General features: G+C 42.6%; 1 protein-coding gene and 1 long non-coding RNA gene across 4 annotated transcripts in view; both read right to left on the bottom strand.

Annotated features, from left to right (window-relative positions):
- ate1 (arginyltransferase 1) overlaps positions 1-23,512 on the bottom strand; it is a 226,021-nt gene that overhangs the window by 180,664 nt on the left and 21,845 nt on the right. For all 3 annotated transcript variants that reach the window (XM_029753413.1, XM_029753415.1, XM_029753414.1), the window contains exon 5: positions 18,984-19,181. In XM_029753413.1, the coding sequence (XP_029609273.1) occupies positions 18,984-19,181 (198 nt within the window). The remainder of the gene's footprint in view (positions 1-18,983; positions 19,182-23,512) is intronic.
- On the bottom strand, positions 8,431-11,043 carry LOC115194074 (uncharacterized). Its single transcript, XR_003878282.1, has 2 exons — positions 9,227-11,043; positions 8,431-9,082 (listed from the first exon to the last, which is right to left on the bottom strand). It is a non-coding gene; the product is annotated as an uncharacterized LOC115194074 (long non-coding RNA).

Genomic DNA, 23,512 nt, shown 5'->3' with positions numbered 1-23,512 from the left:
CAGGTAATCACTAGTCAGCCCCAAAGCCAATTCTTCCTTTGGCCGCCTCTCCTTCCAGTTCTCTGCTGCCAATGACTGGAACGAACTGCAAAAATCTCTGAAGCTGGAGACTCATATCTCCCTCACTAGCTTTAAGCACCAGCTGTCAGAGCAACTCACAGATCACTGCACATAGCTCATCTGTAAATAGCCCATCCAATCTACCTCATTCCCATACTGTGTTTATTTATTTAGCTCCTTTGCACCCCAGTATCTCAACTTGCACATTCATCCTCTGCACATCCTACCATTACAGTGCTTAATTGCTTTATTGTAATTACTTTGCCACCATGGCCTATTTATTGCCTTACCTCTCTTATCCTACCTCATTTGCACGTGCTGTATATAGATTTTCCTACTGTATTATTGATTGTATGTTTGTTTATTCCATGTGTAACTATTGTTGTATGTGTCGAACTGCTTTGCTTTATCTTGGCCAGGTCGCAGTTGCAAATGAGAACTTGTTCTCAACTAGCCGACCTGGTTAAATAAAGGTGAAATAAAACATTTAAAAAATTAGTGTTGAAAAAGGTAATAGAAACGGCAGAATGTGCCATCTGATACTACAGTGCATTCGGAAAGTATTCAGACCCCTTGACGTTTTCCACTTTTGTTACATCACAACCTTATTCTAAAATGGGTTAAATAAAATCTTAATCTACACACAATTTATTTTATTTAGCAAATTTAAAATAAAACACCTTATTTACATAAGTATTCAGACCCTTTACTCAACTTTGTTGAAGCACCTTTGGCAGTGAGTACAGACTTCTTGGGTATGACGCTACAAGCGTGACACACCTGTATACGGGGAGTTTCTCCCATGCTTCTCTGCAGATCCTCTCAAGCTCTGTCAGGTTGGATGGGAAGCATCACTGCACAGCTATTTTCAGGTCTCTCCAGAGATGTTCGATCGGGTTCAAGTCCGGGCTCTGGCTGGGCCACTAAAGGACATTTAGAGACTTGTCCCGAAGCCACTCATGCGTTGTCTTGGCTGTGTGCTTAGGGTCGTTGCCCTGTTGTAAGGGATGGTGCCTGGTTTCCTCCAGACGTGACGATTGGTATTCAGGCCAAAGAGTTCAATCTTGTTTCTCATGGTCTGAGAGACCTATAGGTGGCTTTTGGCAAACTCCAAGCGGGCTGTCTGAGTGGCGGCTTCCGTCTGGCCACTCTACCATAAAGGCCCGATAGGTGGAGTGCTGCAGAGATAGATGTCCTTCTGGAAGGTTTTCACATCTCCACAAAGGAACTCGAGCTCTGTCAGAGTGACCATCAGGTTCTTGGTCACCTCCCTGACCAAGGCCCTTCTCCCACGATTGCTCAGTTTGACAGGTCGGACATCTCTAGGAAGAGTCTTGGTGGTTCCAAACTGCTTCCATTTAAGGATGGAGAACACTTCAATGTTGCAGCAATTCCTTAGACCTCATGGCTTGGGTTTTGCTCTGACACGCACTGTCAACTGTGGGACCTTATATAGACAGATGTGTTTTGTGTGCTCAATTTTGAGTCTCATAGCAAAGGATCTGAATACTTAGGTAAATAAGGTATATTTTTTTATCAATACGTTTGCAAACATTTCAAAAAATCTGTTTTCGCTTTGTCAATATCGGGTAGATTGAGGATTGTTTTAATACATTTTAGAAAAAGACTGTCGAGTAAAAAAAAAAATATTGGAAATCAAGGGGTCTGAATACTTTCCGAATGCATTGTATATACAATTCAAAATGTTTTACCTACATGTGACTGAAGGAGGGTTTGATAAAGTGATTATCCTTTCCCTGCATCTGTAAATTACAAGAGGAGCCCATCTCTTCAAATACAATTTTACAACTGACAATATTGTCCGTCAGATTATTTTCAATTTAAATCTTGTCTATAGGCCAAGTCTTATTATGTGCGAAATTAGTTTCGATGGGCAGGCTGTGCAGGCATCATCAAGTTGGATAGAATCAAGGATATGTTTTGCATTAAAGGCCTACTGCAACATTTAGCATGTTTTCGTTTCCCTTAAAATAAATTGGATTAGAAATAGAATTACAGTAAATAAAACAGTCCCATAACAGCCTCTTTAAATGAAATTGTGAAGGTGAAAAATTATTGCCCATTCATCTATTTGTCATTCATTCAGTGAGGAGAGAGAGGGACGCATTAGCGCTGGCTGGGTACCAACGTCCTACCGCATATTGTCTTGGTGGGTTAAGTTAGGAATAGGTGTGGGAAAAAAATATATTTATTTTTTAAAACAGGTAAAATGTTCTAAATACTTTTCTGTTTGTGATTTCAAAATTCTGACAAATGAGCAATGTAAAATACATCCATTTACGAAATGTCATCAAAGGAGCAGGACATCGTTTTTCGTTTGGCTTATTATTTTTTTATTACAAAATGAAGCGTCAGTGGCCGTTGGCATATGACGGTTCTAGTATTAAATTTATTTATTTTTTTTAAAAAAGGTACAAAAATAAGAATAATTAAAACAAAAACGAGAACCAGTAAAAGCTTTCCTTGACTTTTCCTAAATACGACTGTAACACACTGCCACACAGAACTGGAGTAATAACCAACATAAGGTTCCTCAAGCCTCATCACCTCATTCTCAGACACTCGCACCTGCTGCCTGATGTGGATATTTTCCAAGATATTGAAAACCTTTCAGCATGTAAAATTATGCATGCTCTCGTTGTGAAGCCTACTCCAAGTAGGACGGAGTACTCCAAGGAGAACAGAGTAGACTGATAAGACTGCTGTGATTCGGTGAACTGATATAGGGTACAAACCATTTTTAAGATTAGGCCAATAATTAGAATGGATAAATACAATGGAATGACTCGCCCTGTTCTTCATTCACAATTAGTGATAACATAATTATGCGTTCTTCCGATCATACTTTACATAATTATTTAATCTGTAACGTGTGAAATTAGTTTAGTATGGTTTAGGTTCAGTTGAGGCAATTGTCAGGGTGATTATCAACTGGGCACTGCACTCTCAGCTGTCGGAAGAGGGAGCAGTGTAGGCCTTACTGTTGGGAGGAGAGGCAACGGGAAAACCGTTCAAGATGACGACATGCCCTCCTAAAACTGGCAAGGGGAGCAATGTCACCATGGACAATTTCTTCATTTCGCTGTCATTGGCGAACAAGTTGCTTGCAAAGAAAACAAGTCTGACTGGCACCATGAACAAAGTGAGACGGGAGCTCCCTCCCTATGCCCAAAATAAGGCACCTGCACAGCAACGGTGTTGAAGAATGACAAGGCACGGACAAAGAGAAAACCTGATACTATTAAGTACAACAAACAAAAGGTATGTCGTGTGTAAAGCAAGTGAAAGTTCTGAATGTTTTGTCAACTGTTAGGACAAGGGATAACAGCTAAAGGAAATCCAACTGAGGCCATTGCATGACGATGCACACAAGCACGAGCTGACAATTGACTCTGACTGCTGTCATATCAATACATATATTCATTATAATACCTGCTTTTGTGCAGTTTCACTATTTATCAAGGCCACTTGGCGCTTATATTTATGATACTTTTGTTTTTATCATTTGGCCGCTCGTGTGTCATAGTGGTTGGGGTATTTTTTTTTTATATTCATGTTATAAAAATAAGCTGTTACCATGTTCTAACACATATGCTTTCTGTTTCATAGTTGTAACAAAGGCACTCCATTACATTTTTTTTAAATCGAACACCTGAACATTGTGTTTTTACATATAACCTACAGTAACTAATGAAAATGCTATTGTGTTACTTGAAATTAGAATAAGATGTGTTTTATGTTTACCAATGCCTTCGTAAAGGCATTGGCATTTTTTAGATAGTCCATTGAGGCCCAGCAGTTCTAGTGTTAACAAGGTTTTGTGAATTCAGGCCTTGGCCTGTGTCCCATAATGTGCTTGAATTCCAAGCAGAACTCAGGCTAATAATGACCAGCCATCTTTAAATGTGCATGCCCTTGTGTTCTCACAGTAACTCTATCCAAATCAATGTAACAGCAAAGAAAAGAGACTTCAAAAGTACAAAATCTATTTGTTGCAGATTTCAAATTACCATGGTTTTCTTTTCGGCAACATCCTCTAGAAGGGTAAATCTGAAAAAACTACACTTGAGGACTGATTTCCCCCATTTTTTTATTTAGGTGCTCACCAGCTAAACAGTTGTTGACGCGTGCATAATTTCAATATCTGGTGATTTTCTTTCATTTGCAAGCTGAGCAAGTAGCCTATACAGGGTTCATACAGACATTGGCAAGTCAAACTCAGACTTAAGCACTTACATTTTTATTTCAAGGACCTACAGTTGAAGTCGGAAGTTTACATAAACAAGTTTTAATGACTCCAACCTAAGTGTTTCAACCACTCCACAAATTTCTTGTTAACAAACTTTAGTTTTGGGAAGTCGGTTAGGACATTTACATTGTGCATGACAAGTAATTTTTCAAACGATTGTTTACAGATTATTTCATTTTTAACTCACTGTGTCACAATTCCAGTGGGTCAGAAGTTTACATACACTAAGTTGACTGTGCCTTTAAACAGCTTGGAAAATTCCAAAATTATGTCATGGCTTTAGAAGCTTCTGATAGGCTAATTGACATCATTTGAGTCAATTGGAGGTGTACCTGTGGATGTATTTCAATATTTCAAGGTCAACCTTCAAACTCAGTGCCTCTTTGCTTGACATCATGGCAAAATCAATCAGCCAAGACCTCAGAAAATAAATTGTAGACCTCCACAAGTCTGGTTCATCCTTGGGAGCAATTTCCAAATGTCTGAAGGTACCACGATCATCTGTACAAACAATAGTACACAAGTATAAACACCATGGGACCACGCAGCCATTATACCGCTCAGGAAGGAGACGCAGTCTGTCTCCTAGAGATGAACGTACTTTGGTGTGAAATGTGCAAATCAATCCCAGAACAACACCAAATGACCTTGTGAAGATGCTATAGGAAACATGTACAAAAGTAGCGATATCCACAGTAAAACGAGTCCTATAAATTGACATAACCTGAAAGGCTGCTCAGCCATGAAGAAGCCACCGCTCCAAAACCGCCATAAAAAAGCCAGACTACGGTTTGCAACTGCACATGGGGACAAAGATGGTACTTTTTAGAGAAATGTCCTCTAGTCTGATGAAACAAAAATGGAACTGTTTGGCCATAATGACCATCGTTATGTTTGGAGGAAAAAGGGGGACGTTTGCAAGCTGAAGAACACCATCTCAACAGTGAAGCACGGGGGTGGCAGCATCATGTTGTCGGGGTGCTTTGCTGCAGGAGGGACTGGTGCACTTCACAAAATAGATGGCTTCATGAGGATGAAAATTATGTGCATATAATGAAGCAACATCAAGACTTCAGTCAGGAAGTTAAAGCTTGGTCGCAAATGGGTCTTCCAAATGGACAATGACTCCAAGCATACTTCCAAAGTTGTGGCAAAATGGCTTAAGGATAACAAAGTCAAGGTATTGGAGTGGCCATCACAAAGCCCTGACCTCAATCCCATAGAAAATTTGTGGCAGAACTGAAAAAGTGTGTGCGAGCAAGGAGGCCTACAAACCTGACTCAGTTACACCAGCTCTGTCAGGAGGAATGGGCCAAAATTCACCCAACTTATTGTGGGAAGCTCGTGGAAGGCTCCCCGAAACATTTGACCCAAGTTAAACAATTGAAAGGCAATGCTACCAAATACTAATTGAGTGTATGTAAACTTCCTACCCACTGGGAATGTGATGAAAGAAATAAAAGCTAAAATAAATCACTCTACTATTATTCTGACATTTCACATTCTTAAAATAAAAGTGGTGATCCTGACTGACAGAGAATTTTTACTAGGATTAAATGTCAGGAATTGTGAAAAACTGAGTTTAAATGTATTTGGCTAAGGTGTATGTAAACTTCCGACTTCAACTGTACCTTCCCTCTGTCATATGTCGCTAGACAATTTACCCCTTCTCTTTAGCAGACACACACACACACACAGGCATTCTCTCTCAGTCACACACACAAAGAGGTACTTGAGGACAGAGCATGCAGCCTTGGTAAAGAAAATTACAGATCTATTCCTGTGGAAGACCGAGTCTCCCACTCCCAGCAGTTAACACTTCATCAAATCTATAGCACTCTCCCTGCGCCCCCAACAACAAACACTTTTCATTAAGTAGCCTTGTAATACAAGCACAGGAAAACTGATACTGATTTTCTCTTGTACCACCCACACAATTTAATGTTTCCTAGTAAAAGAGGTCGTTTTGTTGCTGCGTCATCCCTCTGTGCTAGCCTCTAGCCTTGCAGCGGTGTTGGCATGTACATTTACGGCAGGGGCGTAGGCAGCAGAGAGAGCACTGGAGGTTTAACAACCTGTCCATACCGTCACAACCTGATCATAAATTGCTATTGAAAAATATTACGTCACCTGCCATCCCATGGTTGGAGTTATTTATCCAATACAACCCAGTGTTCTTCAATGGAAGCTTCTCTATCATCAGATATGTACAGTGCGGTGTCCCTCAGGGCATGTTCCACACTCTCCATGTCAGCACCCAAAGCCAGTGAGCTCAAAGAATAAGGAGATAGTTATTCTCAAATATAATTGTATTGGTCACATACACATATTTAGCAGATGTTATTGCAAGTGTAGCAAAATGCTTGTTATCCTAGCTCCAACAGTGCAGTAGTATCTAAAAACAATACACACAAATCTAAAAGAAAGCAATTAAGTCTGCTAAATGACTTAAATGTAAATGTAAATGTATTACATCAAGCAATGTCGGAGTGGCTTTGATTAAAACACAGTAAAATAGGATACAGTATATACATATGAGATGAGTAAAGTAGTATGTAAACATTATTAAAGTTCCTTAGTGTTCCATTATTAAAGTGGCCAGTGATTCCATGTCCATGTACACAGGGCAGCATCCTCTAAGATGCAGGGTTGCGTAACCGGGTGGAAGCCGGCTAGTGATGGCTATTGAACAGTCTGATGGCCTTGATAGAAGCCATTTTCCAGTCTCTCGGTTCCAGCTTTGATAAATCTGTACTGACCTCGCCTTCTGGATGATAGCGAGGTGAACAGGCAGTGGCTCGGATGGTTGATGCCCTTGATGCTTTTGGCCTTCCTGTGTCATTGGGTGCTATAGGTGTCCTGGAGGGCAGGTAGCTTGCCCCCGGTGATGTGTTGGGCACCACCCTCTGGAGAGCCCTGCGGTTTGTGAGTGGTGCAGTTGCCATACCAGGTGGTGATACAGCCCAACAGGATGCACTCAATTGTGCATCTGTAAAGGTTTGAGGGTTTGGGGGCTGAGACACATTTCTTCAGCCTCCTGAGGTTGAAAAGGCACTGTTGCGCCTTCTTCACCACACTGTGTGGGTGGACCATTTCAAATCGCCAGCGATGTTTACGCCAAGGAACTTGAAGCTTTCCACCTTCACTGCAGTCCCGTCGATGTGGATCGGGGTGTGCGCCCTCTGCTGTTTCCTGAAGTCCACGATCAGCTCCTTTGTTTTGTTGATTGGAGGTTATTTTCCTGGCACCACTCTCCCAGGACCCTCACCTCCTCCCTGTAGGATGTCTCGTCCTTGTTGGTAATTAGGCCTACTACTGTTGTTGTCTGCAAACTTGATTGAGTTGAAGGCGTGCATGGCCATACAGTCATGGGTGAACAGGAAGGGACTGAGCACGCACCCTTGTCAGAATGGGTGATTAATAACAAACTGGTCTTAAATACATGAACATCTTAAAGCATTGTAATTTGGTTAAAAACATTCTCGAAGGCCTCCACCTCAACTGGAGTTGTACATAAAGGGTGTGACCGGTAAAATGGTCAAGTGCAGCAAAACAGAGCAGCATGCCATGCCCTTAACTGCACATACAGAACTAACACGTATGCCAGTCTTTCCTGGTTAAGGGTTGATGAGGGATTAACTGCTTCTCTTCTAGTAATGAGAAATATTAATGTAAGAAATTCCAGATTGTCTGTATAATCAAAAAATTCACTCAGACACCATACATACCCTACTACAAGACTTGCAACCAGGGGTCTCTTCAAATCAAATCGTATTGGTCACATACACATGGTTAGCAGATGTTATTGCGAATGTAGCGAAATGCTTGTGCTTCTAGTTCCGACAGTAATAGCTAACAAGTAACCTAACAATTCCACAACAACTACCTAATACACACAAATCTAAGTAAAAGGAAGGAATAAGATAGATAGATATATATATATATATATATATATATATATATATATATATATATATATATATATATGGATGAGTGATGACCAAGCAGCATAGGCAAGAGGCAATAGATGGTATAAAAATACAGTATATACTAGTGGTGAAACAGTTCACAAAACTCACGATTCGGTACGGTGGTGTCACGGTTCGGTACATCATCAAAATAAATGCCTGATAAATACGAAATTTGTATTTAGATTTTCCATTTATTATAATAGTAAACATAGGTAACTTGAATTCCCAGGACATATGGAAACAAAGGTACAACAAAAAACAGCAGTGCCTGCCTTATAATATTAAATAAAAGTAATTTAAAAACAGAACTTCAACAAGAGTGCATAGTCCAGCAGCATATATCAAAATTAAGGCACATAGCACCACTTGAGACTGGTTAAAAATTTTAAAAACACGACCAGAGTTAAGTTTTTCCTTTAAGAAGATTAGTCTATCCATATTATCTGCAGTGAGCACAGATCGGCTTACTGTGACAATGTCAGCCGCTGTGGAGAATACCCTCTCGCTAGGGACAGTGGTCCCAGGCACAGCCAGGTAGCGCCTTGCTAACATGGCAACATGAGGGTATATTAACTCTTTGGTCTTCCATCATGTAAGTGGACCAGCATCCAGGGGAATACAGTCCACCTCCTCCTCTATGAACTTGACCTTTGACTTGGTTCCCTGCTCCTGGGTCGTGAACAACTCCCCAAAAAGCTCAGCCATGGGCAGACTTCTTTTCTGGAAAAGAACCCCTGTTGTCTGCCATCTCTGGAGAGGGGTTGGCTTCTGTGGCTTGACACTGCAGAATTAAATAAAATGAAAATTACTCTCTGAAGTGGCTTTAAAAATATGATTTGTTGTTAGAAATATAAAAATCAGACACTATGACAATTACAATTATTACTTTATAATGAATTGTTAAATCACTAATTAAATACAATACCTGTTGTATATTGTCACAATCTCATTGTAGATTCTCAAACGAGCAGCAGCATCCAGGTGCAGCAGGGACTTGAACCGGGGGTCCAAAGCGGTGCTCTTGTGTAAGAAGTCTTGGACATCAGGGCCAGCATATCTAGGCTCCAGGTTAACTCTGAAAGCAGTCTTGACATCCCTTACTGCGTGTTCATCTTCATCAGATGCCACCATTGATTTCATAGGCAGGACCATGGAAACTGATGGAATGCTCCCAGTGCATATCAGTGTTGTGACTGTTTTGAGAGGTTTGCACACTTTGATAACTTCTTCTGCAAGTCTTATGTTATTTTCAGACAGTCACAATATCTTTGCCATTCTTCCTCACAGCTTGATCAGTCAGTGTAGAATACACTACAACTTTCTGCTCAAGGTAGCGCTCAACCATGTCATGGCTTGAAGTCCATCTAGCAGGGACATCTTGGATTGGTTTGTGGTTTGGCAGCCCCAGCATCTCCTGTTGTGTCTTGAAAACATGTGCAGCAGTTGTGGTTTTATGAAAGGATACCACCTTCCTGATCTTTGCTAGGAGGCGAGAGATTGGATTCACTGACATTGCTTTTTGAGATGCTAGATTAATAACATGAGCAAAGCATCCAATCTGTGGCCCCAATCCAGCTAGTGCAATTACAATATTTCTAGCGTTGTCAGTGGTCACAGGAATTGTTACATTATCCCTCTCCAACTTCCACACTGCAACTACTTCTCTTCCCCCAAGTTTACACTGGTGTGACTACTCTCAAGGGGACGTGTTTGAAGGACAAGTCTTTTTATCTCCCACTCTGCTGTAAGGAAATTAGCCATTACAGTAAGGTAGCTCTAGACGTCCAACTGTCTGTTAGAGCAACAGACGGCGTTTCTGACAACTCGCTCTCAAGTTGTTCTTTTGTATAAGGCAGGAATTAATGTCTGGGAAAAATGTGTACGGGAAGGAATAGTGAAGCGCGGCTTGACCACTAAACATGTTTCTGAACCCCACATTCTCTACCACAGAGAAGGGTCTCACATGTGCCGCTATGAATTTTGCGATTGCTGTGTTGATTTCTTTAGCCCTACCGGAACCAGCCACATATTGTTGCCTGAAGGCTGTGGGGAGAAGTGGTTTCCGATTGATTGCTGTTTAATTTTTTTGCCTAGTCCCACCGATTGGCACTTTGGGGTGATGTCAGCGCAAATGAGTAGTCATGTTACTCCTATTGCCACACGAATAGGCTATCTGCAATGAACAGAGCATATCTGTTGTAGAAGTTTTATCCACCACTCGAAGGCAATCCCCATTATAGTTTACAGGGAAACCGAAATGTTCCCAGAAATGACCTGAATGATACAGGGGTGTCCTCTAGTTCTGGCTTGTCAAGTTACTCCTTTGCATTTAGCTAACTGCTAATTCCTTCATAAGCTAATTGCTGCTACGACGGTCTCTCAGCTCTGTCCTCGCTGGAGTGAAATAACTAATGAGCGGAGCTGCAGACAACTATAAACAACTGTATTTCTATGCGGATATTCTTCCCACGTTAATTTATACGCCATTGGTTTATGCAATATATATATATATATATTTTTTTTTTTACAATGAAAAAAATATATATTTTCCTAGCTATAATATATGATTCATGTATTGTTCGGTTCGCAGTGCGTACCGAACTGTGCACCCTGTACCAAACGCTTCAATACGAATACATGTACCGTTTCACCCCTAGTATATACCTATGGGATGAGTAATGCAAGATATGTAAACATCATTAACGTGGCATTATTAAAGTGACTAGTGATCCAGCTATTAAAGTGGCCAATCATTTCAAGTCTGTATGTAGGCATCGGCCTCTCTGTTAAACAGCCATTACTAGCACAGTCTGATGGCCTTGAGATAGCTGTTTTTCAGTCTCTCGGCCCCAGCTTTGATGCACCTGTACAGACCTTGCCTTCTGGATGGTAGCGAGGTGAACAGGCAGTGGCTCGAGTGGTTGCTGTCCTTGATTTTTTTGGCCTTCCTGTGACATTGGGTGCTGTAGGTGTCCTGGAGGGCAGGTAGTTTGCCCCCTGTGATGCGTTGTGCAGACCACACCACCTTCTGGAGAGCCCTGCGGTTGTGGGCAGTACAGTTGCCGTACCAGGCGGTGAGCCAGCCTGACAGGATGCTCTCAATTGTGCATCTGTAAAAGTTTGTGAGGGTTTTAGATGACATGCCAAATTTCTTCAGCCTCCTGAGGTTGAAGAGGCGCTATTGCACCTCCTTCACCATGCTGTGTGTGGGTGGACCATTCAGTTTGTCCGTGATGTGTACACTGAGAAACTTGAAGCTTTCCATCTTCCCCACTGCTGTCCCGTCGATGTGGTTAAGGGGGCGCTCCCTCTGGTTTCCTGAAGTCAACGATCATCTGTTTTGTTGACGTTGTTTTCCCTGACACCACACGCCAAGGGCCCTCACCTCCTCCCTGTAGGCCGTCTCGTCGTTGTTGGTGACCAAGCCTACTACTGTTGTGTCGTCTGCAAACTTGATTGAGTTGGAGGTGTGCATGGCCACGCAGTCATGGGTAAACAGGGAGAACAGGAGGGGCTGAGCATGCACCCTTGTGGGGCCCCAGTGTTGAGGATCAGCGAAGGGGTGATGTTTCCGACATTCACCACCTGGGGGCTGCCCGTCAGGAAGTCCTGGACCCAACTGCACAGGGCGGGGTTGAGACCCAGGGCCTCAAGTTTAATGATGAGCTTGGATGGTACCATGGTGTTGAATGCTGAGCTGTCGTCAACGAACAGCATTCTCACATAGCTATTCCTCTTGTCCAGATGGGATAGGGCAGTGTGCAGGGGATTGCATCGTTTGTGGACCTATTGGGGCAGTATGCAAAATGAAGTGGATCTAGGTGTATGGATCCTTGACTAGTCCCTCAAAGCACTTCATGATGACAGAAGTGAGTGCTATGGGGCGATCGTCATTTAGTTCAGTTACCTTGGCCTTCTTGGGTACAGGAACAATGGTGACCATCTTGAAGCATGTGGGGACTGGGATAGGGAGAGATTGAATATGTCCATAAACACACCAGCCAGCTGGTCTGCGCATGCTCTGAGGACACTGCTAGGGATGCCGTATGGGCCGGCAGCCTTGCGAGGGTTAACACGTTTAAATGTCTTACTCACGACAGCCACAGAGAAGGAGAGCCAGCAGTCCTTGGTAGCAGTCTGTGTCGGTGGCACTGTATTATCCTCAAAGCGCGCAAAGGTTTGTCTGGAAAAAAGACGGTGTCCGTGATGTGGCATTTTATTTGATTTTTTTGTAGTCTGTGATTGCATGTAGACCCTGCCACATACATCTTGTGTCTGAGCTGTTGAATTGCGACTCCACTTTATCCCCATACCGACATGTCGCCTGTTTGATTGCATTGGAGGGAATAACTACACTGATTCTATTCAGCCATATTCCCAGTCATCTTTCCATGGTTAAATGCGGTAGTTCTCGCTTTCAGTTTGGCGATAATGCCACCATCTATCCACAGTTTCTGATTAGGGTAGGTTTTAATAGTCAGTGGGTACAACATCTCCAATGCACTTCCTTATAAACTCACTCACAGAATCAGCGTATAAATCAATATTATTCTCTGAGGCTACCCGGAACATTTCTCAGTTCGCGTGATCAGAAAAAAATCTTGAAGTGTGGATTCACGCTAGGACAGGAGGAGGAAAATGGAGTCGTGGTCAGATTTGCCGAAGGGGGGCGGGGGAGGGCCTTGTATGCGTCGGAAGTTAAAGTAGCAGTGATCGAATGCATTACCCGCACAACTGCTACAATCAATATGCTGAATATGCTAACAAATTTATTTTGTTAAAATCCCCAGCAACAATAAATGCAGCCAATAACTGACGAGAATACTCTGGGGAGATAATATGGTCGGCATTTGATTGAGGAATTCTAAGGTCAGGTGAACAAAAGGAGTTGAGTTCCTGTACGTTGTTACGAGTACACCATGAGTCATTTATCATGAAGCATAGACCCGAGCCCTCCTCCTTCCCAGAGAGATATTCCTTTCTGTCGGCGCGACGCATAAAGAATCCAGGTGGCTGTACCGACCATGACAACATATCCCAAGAGAGCCATGTTTACGTGAAACAGACCGTTACAATCACTGATGTCTCTCTGGAAAGCAACCCTTGCACCCCAATTTCGAATACCTTGTTGTCTAGAGAATGGACATTGGCGAGTAATATACTCTGAAGCGGTGGGTGGTGTGCATGCCTTCGAAGCCTGACCATGAGGCCACTCCATCTCCCTCATCTGCGGCGACGTTGTTTTGGGTCAGCCTCTGGAATCAGATCAAATGCCCTGGGTGGTGGTGCGAACAAAGGATCCGCTTCAGGAAAGTCGTATTCCTGGCCGTAATGTTGGTAAGTTGACGTCACTCTGATATCCAATAGTTCTTCCCAGCTGTATGTAATAACACTTCAAGGTTTTCTGAGCTAACAATTAAATAAATAATACATAAAATAACAAAATACTGCATAGTTTCCCAAGGACTAGAAGCTAGGCGACTCTCTGTCGGCACAATCTTGCAAATCCAAGTCCAAAACAAATTCATGGCAACGCAGTTCTATACAGAACCACGATTGCATGTTACTCCCATCTCCAATTACTCAAGCAATCAGCAAAATTACCTTCACAAAACGGATTTAACAACTAATGGACCGGCAGGGACTGTAAGGGGACACACAAGCACACTACAAAAAAAAGAACACTTGTATTATTGCATTTAAAAATGTGAATGACTGTCCATGTCCAACAGCATGTTACCTTTTTGTGGACCCCAGGAAGAGTAGATGCTGCTTCCGCAAAAGCTAATGGGACCACAAATGTATATATTTTTTAAATAAATAAATAAAATACACACACACACACACACACACACACAACCTCCACCACCCGTACACACACAGTGCATTCAGACACCTTGACTTTTTCCACATTTTGTTACGTTACAGCCTTACTCTAAAATAGGTTAAATAAATACAAATCTCAATCTACACACAATACCCCATAATGACAAAGCAAAAACAGGTATAGAAATTTTGGCAAATGTATAAAAATGAAATATTACATTTACATAAGTGTTCAGGCCCATTGCTATGAGACTCAAAATTGAGCTCAGGTGCATCCTGTTTCCATTGATCACGCTTGAGATGTTTCTACAACTTGATTGGAATCCACCTGTGCTAAATTCAATTGATTGGACATGATTTGGAAAGGCACACACACACACCTGTCTATATAAGGTCCCACAGTTGACATTGTATGTCGAAGCAAAAACCAAGCCATGAGGTCAAAGGAATTGTCTGTAGAGCTCAGAGACAGGATTGTGTCGGGGCACATCTGAGGAATTGTGCCAAAACATTTCTGCAGCCTTGAAGGTCCCCAAGAACACAGTGGCCTCCATCATTCTTAAATGGAAGTTTGTAACCACCAAGACTCTTCCAAGAGCTGGCCGCCTGGCCAAACTGAGCAATCGGGGGAGAAGGGCCTTGGTCAGGGAGGTGGTCAATCTGACAAAGCTCCAGAGTTCCTCTTTGGAGATGGGAGAACCTTCCAGAAGGACAACCATCTCGGCAGCACTCCAATCAGGCCTTTATGGTAGATTTACTGAGGAGTGGGTTCCGTCTGGCCAAAAGGCACATGACAGCCCGCTTGGAGTTTGCCAAAAGGCACCTTAAGACTCTCAGACCATGAGAAACAAGATTCTCTTGTCTGATGAAACCCTGATTTTACTCTTTGGCCTGAATTCAAAGCATCACATCTGGAGGAAACTGGCACCATCCCTACAGTGAAGCATGGTGGTGGCAGCATCGTGCTGTGGGGATGTTATTCAGCAACCGGGAGACTAGTTAGGATCGAGGGAAAGATGAACGGAGCAGAGTACTGAGATCCTTGATGAAAACCTGCTCCAGTGCATTCAGGACAAGTCCTTGAGTGGCCCAGCCAGAGCCCAGACTAACATCTCTGGAGAGACCTGAAAATAGTTGGGAGCGACGCTGCACCATCCAACCGGACAGAGTTTGAGAGGATCTGCAGATTAGAATGGGATAAACTCCCCAAATACAGGTGTACCAAGCTTGTAGCGTCATACACAAGAAGACTGTAATCGTTGCCAAAGGTGCTTCAACAAAGTACTCAGTAAAGGCACTGAATACATATGTAAATGTCATATTTCAGTTTTTATTTTTTATAAATTTGCAAACATTTCTAAAAACCCTTTTTTTCAAAAAAATAAAGGGAACACTTAAACAACACAATGTAACTCCAAGTCAATCACACTTCTGTGAAATCAAACTGTCCACTTAGGAAGCAACACTGATTGACAATAAATTTCACATGCTGTTGTGCAAATGGAATAGACAACAGGTGGAAATTATAGGCAATTAGCAAGACACCCCCAATAAAGGAGTGGTTCTGCAGGTGGGGACCACAGACCACTTCTCAGTTCCTATGCTTCCTGGCTGATGTTTTGGTCACGTTTGAATGCTGGCGGTGCTTTCACTCTAGTGGTAGCATGAGACGGAGTCTACAACCCACACAAGTGGCTCAGGTAGTGCAGCTCATCCAGGATGGCACATCAATGCGAGCTGTGGCAAGAAGGTTTGCTGTGTCTGTCAGCGTAGTGTCCAGAGCATGGAGGCGCTACCAGGAGACAGGCCAGTACATCAGGAGACGTGGAGGAGGCCGTAGGAGGGCAACAACCCAGCAGCAGGACCGCTACCTCCGCCATTGTGCAAGGAGGAGCAGGAGGAGCACTGCCAGAGACCTGCAAAATGACCTCCAGCAGGCCACAAATGTGCATGTGTCTGCTCAAATGGTCAGAAACAGACTCCATGAGGGTGGTATGAGGGCCCGACGTCCACAGGTGGGGGTTGTGCTTACAGCCCAACACCGTGCAGGACGTTTGCCATTTGCCAGAGAACACCAAGATTGGCAAATTTACAACTGGCGCCCTGTGCTCTTCACAGATGAAAGCAGGTTCACACTGAGCACGTGTCAGACGTGACAGAGTTTGGAGACGCCGTGGAGAACGTTCTGCTGCCTGCAACATCCTCCAGCATGACCGGTTTGGTGGTGGGTCAGTCATGGTGTGGGGTGGCATTTCTTTGGGGGGGCCGCACAGCCCTCCATGTGCTCGCCAGAGGTAGCCTGACTGTGTTTAGGTTTATAGTACCCTACCAGGCTTTCCTGGTTCACAGTGTATCCAAGGGCTTATATGAACAAGGATGTGGGCCTACATTTACTGTGTGACTGTTTTGTCCGAAATGGCACCCCATTCCCTATATAGTGCACTTCTTTTGACCAGCGCTATGGCCCCTATGGCCTAAATAGGTTCATGAGTAATGCTTAACAAGTCACATGCGCTGCATGGACTCACCCGGTTTAAAAAAATGAACTACCGTAATTACCGGACTATTAAGCGCACCTGAATATAAGCCGCACCCATTGAATTAAAATAATATATATATTATTTTTAACATAAATAAGCCGCAGGTGCCTACCGGTACATTGAAACAAATTAACTTTACACAGGCTTTAACGAAACACGGCTTGTAACAAAAAATTAGCAGTAAACTTCAGTTGTCTTTTTGCACTGAGTCAATTTCTCACGCTGCTGTTTCCAACGTCTTATCATCGACTCATTAAGACCAAGCTCCCGTGCAGCAGCTCTTCATATGCATTTCTCCGTGTCTTTGCCATGATGAGGGTGACAAAATGACTACCGTAATCAGAATGATAGGAAGTTTGAGAGCGCTCGATTTAATCTAAACAGTAAACAAAAAAGTTGTTTGACCTTAACCCGTTCGGCAATTTCATTGGTCTAATGAAAGCTTTATGCCGCCAAAAAACTGAGCACGTCACAGAATGTGTTTTTTTGGAGAAAAAAAATTTGAAAGCGGGAAAAATCCATATACCGCGAGGTTCAAAGCTGGGAAAAAAGTTGCGGCTTATAGTCCGGAATTTACGGTACCTCATCTCTGCAGCCCACACATACAGATAAATGTAAGGTCCTTCGGTCGAGCAGTGAATTTCAAAACAGATTCGACCAAAGACCAGGGAGGTTTTCCAGTGCCTTGCAAAGGGCACCTATTGGTAGATGGTGAAAATAAGTAAGTAGACATTGAATATCCCTTTGAGCATGGTGAAGTTATTCATTCCACTTTGGATGGTACACCCAGTCACTACGAAGTTACAGGCGTCCTTCCTAACTCAAGTTACCGGAGAGGAAGGTCTACAAGACTTAAGAGTTTAATGGATGGATCAACAACATTGTAGTTACTCCACAATAGTAACAGAATTGACAAAGGGAAAAGGAAGAAGCCTGTACAGAATACAAATATTCCAAAACATGCATCCTGTTTGCAACAAGGCACTAAAGTAATACTGTAAAAAATGTGGTAAAGCAATTAACTTTTTGTCCTGAATACAAAGTGTTATGTTTGGGGCAAAAGCAAAACCACCACATTACTAAGTACCACTCTCCATATTTTCAAGCATAGTAGTGGCTTCATCATGTTTTGGGTATGCATGCTTGTAATCGTTAAGGACTGAGGAGTTTTTCAGGACCAAAAAAAAAAATGATTAAATCGAGCTAAGCACAGGCAAAATCCTAGAGAAAAACCTGGTACTGGGAGATTAATTCACCTTTCAGCGGGCCAATAACCTAAAACCCAAGGCCAAATCTACACTGGAGTTGCTGACCAAGAAGACAGTGAATGTTCCTGAGTGGCCGAGCTACAGTTTTGACTTTAGTCTATTTGAAAATATATGGCAAGACCTGAAAATGGAAGTCTAGCAACCAATTTGAGGTTGAAAAACTTTGGGGGAAAAAAATTAAAATAATGGGAAAATGTAGCAAAATCCAGGAGTGAAAAGCTCTTAAGAGGCTTACCAAGAAAATCTCACAGCTGTAATCAATGCCATAGGTGCTTATACAAAGTTGACTCAGGGGTGTAAATACTTATGTAAATTAGGTATCTGTATTTCATTTTCAATAAATTAGCCAAAATGTCTAAAAACGTGTTTTCACTGTCATTATGGGGTATTGTGTATAGATGGGTGAGAAATATATGTAATACATTTTGATATTTAGGGGGTAGACATTTTGGACATACCCAGAGTGAAAGGACCGTCAGAAGTTGAAATATGAGCAGTTATACATAGCGCTTCCCTCACCTGATCAGTATTTATATGTATTAATTCACTCACTCAATGTTGTTCATTTATTACCATTTATCACTGTGGTGTGTCTCAGGATATCCTGCAATTGAACTGAGGGGAGAGCTTGTGATAAATTGGCTCCATTAAGTTTCATTCATGAAAATTACATCAGAAACGTCAGCTCCATTCATTCGATTCAGAAGCAGGACAGAGAACGACTATATTCATAGGTGACTGCTCCCACCTGCTGCCCATATGGTGAACTTCATTTATTCATTATTTTGAGATAAATCATCTTTCATGAAAAAGACTGGGAGCAGAGGTTGTGCATCCTTACACCTACACAACCTAGATGAGCTAGATCCTGAGGAGTGAAGATGTAGCCTAATACACACAATATTCTTGCACATTGTAAGCAAGCAAATGACCCAGTTGACATGATTCCAGCTTATTTAACCAATCAAAGAAGATCATTCTCCACTGAAGGTTCACGCAATTAACTCGCTTCTGTCTAGCGCTCTTAATTTTCTGCCTTTAGACTTACCCGGTTTGGGGGTTGTTTCTGGTCCTCTTACGTCTGGAACAGACACTGTGTCTTTTCTAGCGGTTTCAAACTCGGCTGGTGTGGTGTCTGCCGCCTCAGTCAGAATGGCAGTGACCACAGGACTCGCCACCTCAGAGTGACAGACTTTAGCAGGGCCGTGCAGTCCTCCCTCCTCACACAGCGAGTCCATGGGCTCCCCTGAACAGCACAAAGCCAGTCAGTTAGTACTGATACACAATCAGTAGGTATTAATACTGTACTACAGTGAGGTTTGAATGTAAAAGGTTAGCCTGGTTAAACCAGACAGAACTCACTATTTTCACTTGTTCAGTCTGGTTTAACCAGGCTAATACAGAGTAGGGATGGGCATTTGAAATAATTTCACTGTACGAGTACTCCAGTTAAATCATGTTAGAGTAAAGAATGCGAGCATGTTTACGTCAATTCTGAATCATTGTTATCATTACCTTTCATTATGAATTAAATTACGAAAACAATTGCAATTTTAAATACAGTGCCTTCAGAAAACCTTCACATCCCTTGACTTTTTCCACATTTTGGGACTAAAATGGATGATCTTTTTTTGACAACGATCTACACAAAAATATTCTAATGTCAAAGTAAAAGGTAACATTTGAAGAAGAAAACATTTAAATAATGCCATATCTTGATTAAATTGGATAAGCATACCTTAAGCCCACTTCAGTCTTTAGATTCAAATAAAAATAAACTTTTCTGCTGTTAAATGTTTCAAACAATCAATCAATCTGGTTGTTATGTAGATAAGTTTTTACTCTAAGCCAATCAGATGTTTAATTATTAAAGTTAGACAGTTGTGGAACCTTAATGCATTTTGTTATTTTACTGTTATATTGTTACATAAATGTCAAATTTACAAAAATAGCATCTCTCGTAAGCTTAAAGGGTACAGCAGCAAAAATATCACTAACTCTATACAGAATGGGAATAAATAAAAAAATGTCAATATTAACTATGCATAATATTGTAGTCTATAGTGTATATTTATCCACAAAATATTGTATTTTCACCATAAATCACTGTTGTTCCAATTAAGCCCAGTATGCTCCTATTAAGCCTGGTTTGCATTGAAACATTTGGATAGTGTTGATATCCCTGATATTCAATGAACACACTTTTTTTTTTGTTCAGATTTAAGTGAATTAAAACAAATTACATTTATGCATCTAGCCATGGTGTCTTTACCAAGATTAGAAACCTCTGTACTCTCTCCAAGACATTTTGAGTGGACAGGTAGTCATCGATGCACAGAGAGAATAATGGATCAGGGTTGAGGGATAGAAGACCAAGTGGTGGACAGAAATGCAAACAAATGAGGGACAAGAAGATTACTATTGGGTGACTACTCATGCACTTTGTCATTGTTGTTAGGGCTGGGCAATATCGCCTAAATAAAAAAATTTAAAAAAATTAAAACTTATGGGCGATTCACGATATCAAGAAAAAAAAATGTTCTCTAAATAAGAGTTGTCCACTTAAAGTGTCAAATACACTGCATTTCAAACAGTCGCAATAATCTAATGAATTCAGGATGGGAAAATGGCACCAGCTCGTGCTTCTAGCACCTAACTAAGCAACTTGGCAGTATTTAGTTTGTTACTTCTTACATTAACCAAGAAAATAGTAATATTACATTAAACCGGAAATAACTTTTAGATATAACTCACCAGCATTACGACCAGGAATACAACTTTCCTGAATTGGATCCTTTGTTCGTACCCCTCAGGGCAATTGAACTGATTCAAGAGGCTGCTCACAAAATACCGCTGGCGGAGAAGAGGTATTTGGAGTGGAGGCACGCACACCACCCGCCGCTTCAAAGTATATTACTCGCTAACGTTCAGTCTCTGGATAATAAAGTTGACGAGATCTAGGCGATGATCTCCTTCCAGAGAGAAATCTGGGATTGTAACGTTGTTTAACGGAAACACGGCTTTCTCGGGATATACTGTCTGAGTCCGTACAGCCAGTTGGGGGGGGCTCCCGAAGTTCTACCAGCACATTGACTGTAGAACTCACTATGAGAAAACCCAACCCTCCCTTCGGCAAACCTGATCACGACTCCATTTTGCTCCTCCTTTCCTATAGGCAGAAACTGAAACAGGAAGTACCCATGCTAGCGACTACTCAACACTGGTCTGACCAATCGGAATCCATGCTACAAGAATGTTTTGATCACGTGGAATGGGACATGTTCCGGACAGCCTCAAAATAATATCGCCGAATACACGGATATGGTGACCGAGTTCATCAGGAAATGTATAGGAGATGTTGTACCCACTGTGACTATTAAAACCTACCAAAACCAGAAACCGTGGATAGACGGCAGCATTTGCACAAAACTGAAAGTGCGAAACACTGCATTTTACCATGGCAAGGTGAATAGGAATACGGCCAAATACAAACAGTGTTGTTATTCCCTACGTATGGCAATCAAACAGGCAAAACGTCAGTACAGAGACAGTGGAGTGGCAATTCTACGGCTCAGACAAGACTTGTGGCGGTGTCTACAGACAATCACGAACTACAAAGGGAAAACCAGCCACGTCGGACACCGATGTCTTGCTTCCAGATAAGCTAAACACCTTTTCGCCTGCTTTGAGGACACAGTGCCACCTACCAAGGACTGCGGGCTCTCATTCTCCGTGGCCGACGAGAGTAAGACATTTATTAAGCATGTTAACCATCGCAAAGCTGCCGGGCCCAGACGTCATCCCTAGCCGCATACTAAGAACAGTGTGTTTACGGACATATTCAATCTCTCCCTATCCCAGTCTGCTGTCCCCACATGCTTCAAGATGGCCACCATTGCTTTCTTGGGTATAGGAACAAAGGTAACTATTGCCCTGTAGCACTCACTTCTGTCATCATGAAGTGCTTTGAGAGACTAGTCAAGGATCATGTCACCTCTACCTTACACCCTAGATCCACTTTAATTTGCTTACAGCCCCAATAGATCCACAGACATTGCAATTGCACTGCACCCTGCCCTATCCCATATGGACAAGAGGAATACCTATGTAAGAATGCTGTTCATTGACTATAGCTCAGCATTCAACACCATAGTACCATCCAAGCTCATCATTAAGCATGGGACCCTGGGTCTAAAACCCGCCCTGTGTAACTGGGTCCTGGACTTCCTAACGGCCAATCCCCAGGTGGTGAAGATAGGAAACAACACCTTCGCGTCACTGATCCTCAACACAGGGGCCCCACAAGGGTGCGTGCTCAGCCCTCTCCTGTACTCCCTGTTCACCCATGACTGTATGACCAGACAGTGTGTTGAAGAAGGTACAACAGTGCCTCTTCAACCTCAGGAGGCTGAAGAAATTTGGCTTGTCACCTAAAACCCTTACAGATGCACAATTGAGAGCATCCTGTCGGGCTGTATCACCGACTGGTATGACAACTGCACCGCCCGCAACCACAGGGATCTCCAGAGGGTGGTGCGGTCTGCTCAATGCATCACCGGGGGCAAACTACCTGCCCTCCAGGACACCTACAGCACCCGATGTCACAGGAAGGCCAAAAAGATCATCAAGGACAACAACTACTTGTTAGATATTACTGCACTGTTGGAGCTAGAAACACAAGCGTTTCACTACACCTGCAATAACATCTGCCGAATATGTGTATGTGACCAATAATAATTACTAACTTCTTGTAGCAGGCATTAGTCTATATAAACATCTCAAGCCCCCGTGCTAGTGGCCTCCCGAGTGGCGCAGCGGTCTAAGTCACTGCATCGTAGTGCTAGCTGCGTTACTACTATAGATCCTGGTTTGACACCGGGCTGTGTCGCAGCCAGCTACAACCGGGAGAACCATGAGGCGATGCACAACTGGCCCCAACATCATCTGGGTTAGGGGAGGGTTTGGCTAGCCGGGATGTCCTTGTCCCATCGTGCTCTACCGACTCCTGTGGCGGGCCGGGCGAACGCACACTGACACGGTCGCCAGGTGTACGGTGTTTCCTCCGACATTGGTGCGGGTGGCTTCCAGGTTAAGTGCGCATTGTGTGAAGAAGCAGTGTGGCTTGGCGGGGTAGTTAGATGGGACAAGACTAACTACCAATTGGATATGACGAAATTAATAAAAGCCCACATGCTAGTGATTGGCCAGCTAATCTTTATATTTCAAGTTTAGCCAACATGGATCTATTTGCTAGTTAACAAAGTTGAACAGTTGAATTGTTATGAACACACACTTCTGTCTGTCGCCAACTGTTTGAAAAGCATGTTAGCCTGTCCACTTTGTGCAGATGTTGACATCAAGTGGCCTACTTTATTTCTCAGAATTAGAACTAATTGCCAATTCCATATAATTGGGTTTTATGCTTATTGCACATTTATAAAACACAGATTAGATAGCTAGCATAACAGTCTTTAGCTAAAATGCTGCTAGTGGTACTTGGTACCCCAATGCAGCGCGTGACAATTCATTTTCCAAAATCTATGTTCATTGATAGTCTCGTTTGAGTAGTGTCTTCTC

This window comes from Salmo trutta, chromosome 5 (assembly GCF_901001165.1).
Source record: "Salmo trutta chromosome 5, fSalTru1.1, whole genome shotgun sequence".
Taxonomy (NCBI): Eukaryota; Metazoa; Chordata; class Actinopteri; order Salmoniformes; family Salmonidae; genus Salmo; species Salmo trutta.
The sequence above is the reverse complement of the archived record's forward strand: the minus strand, read 5'-3'. Positions and strand labels throughout refer to the sequence as shown.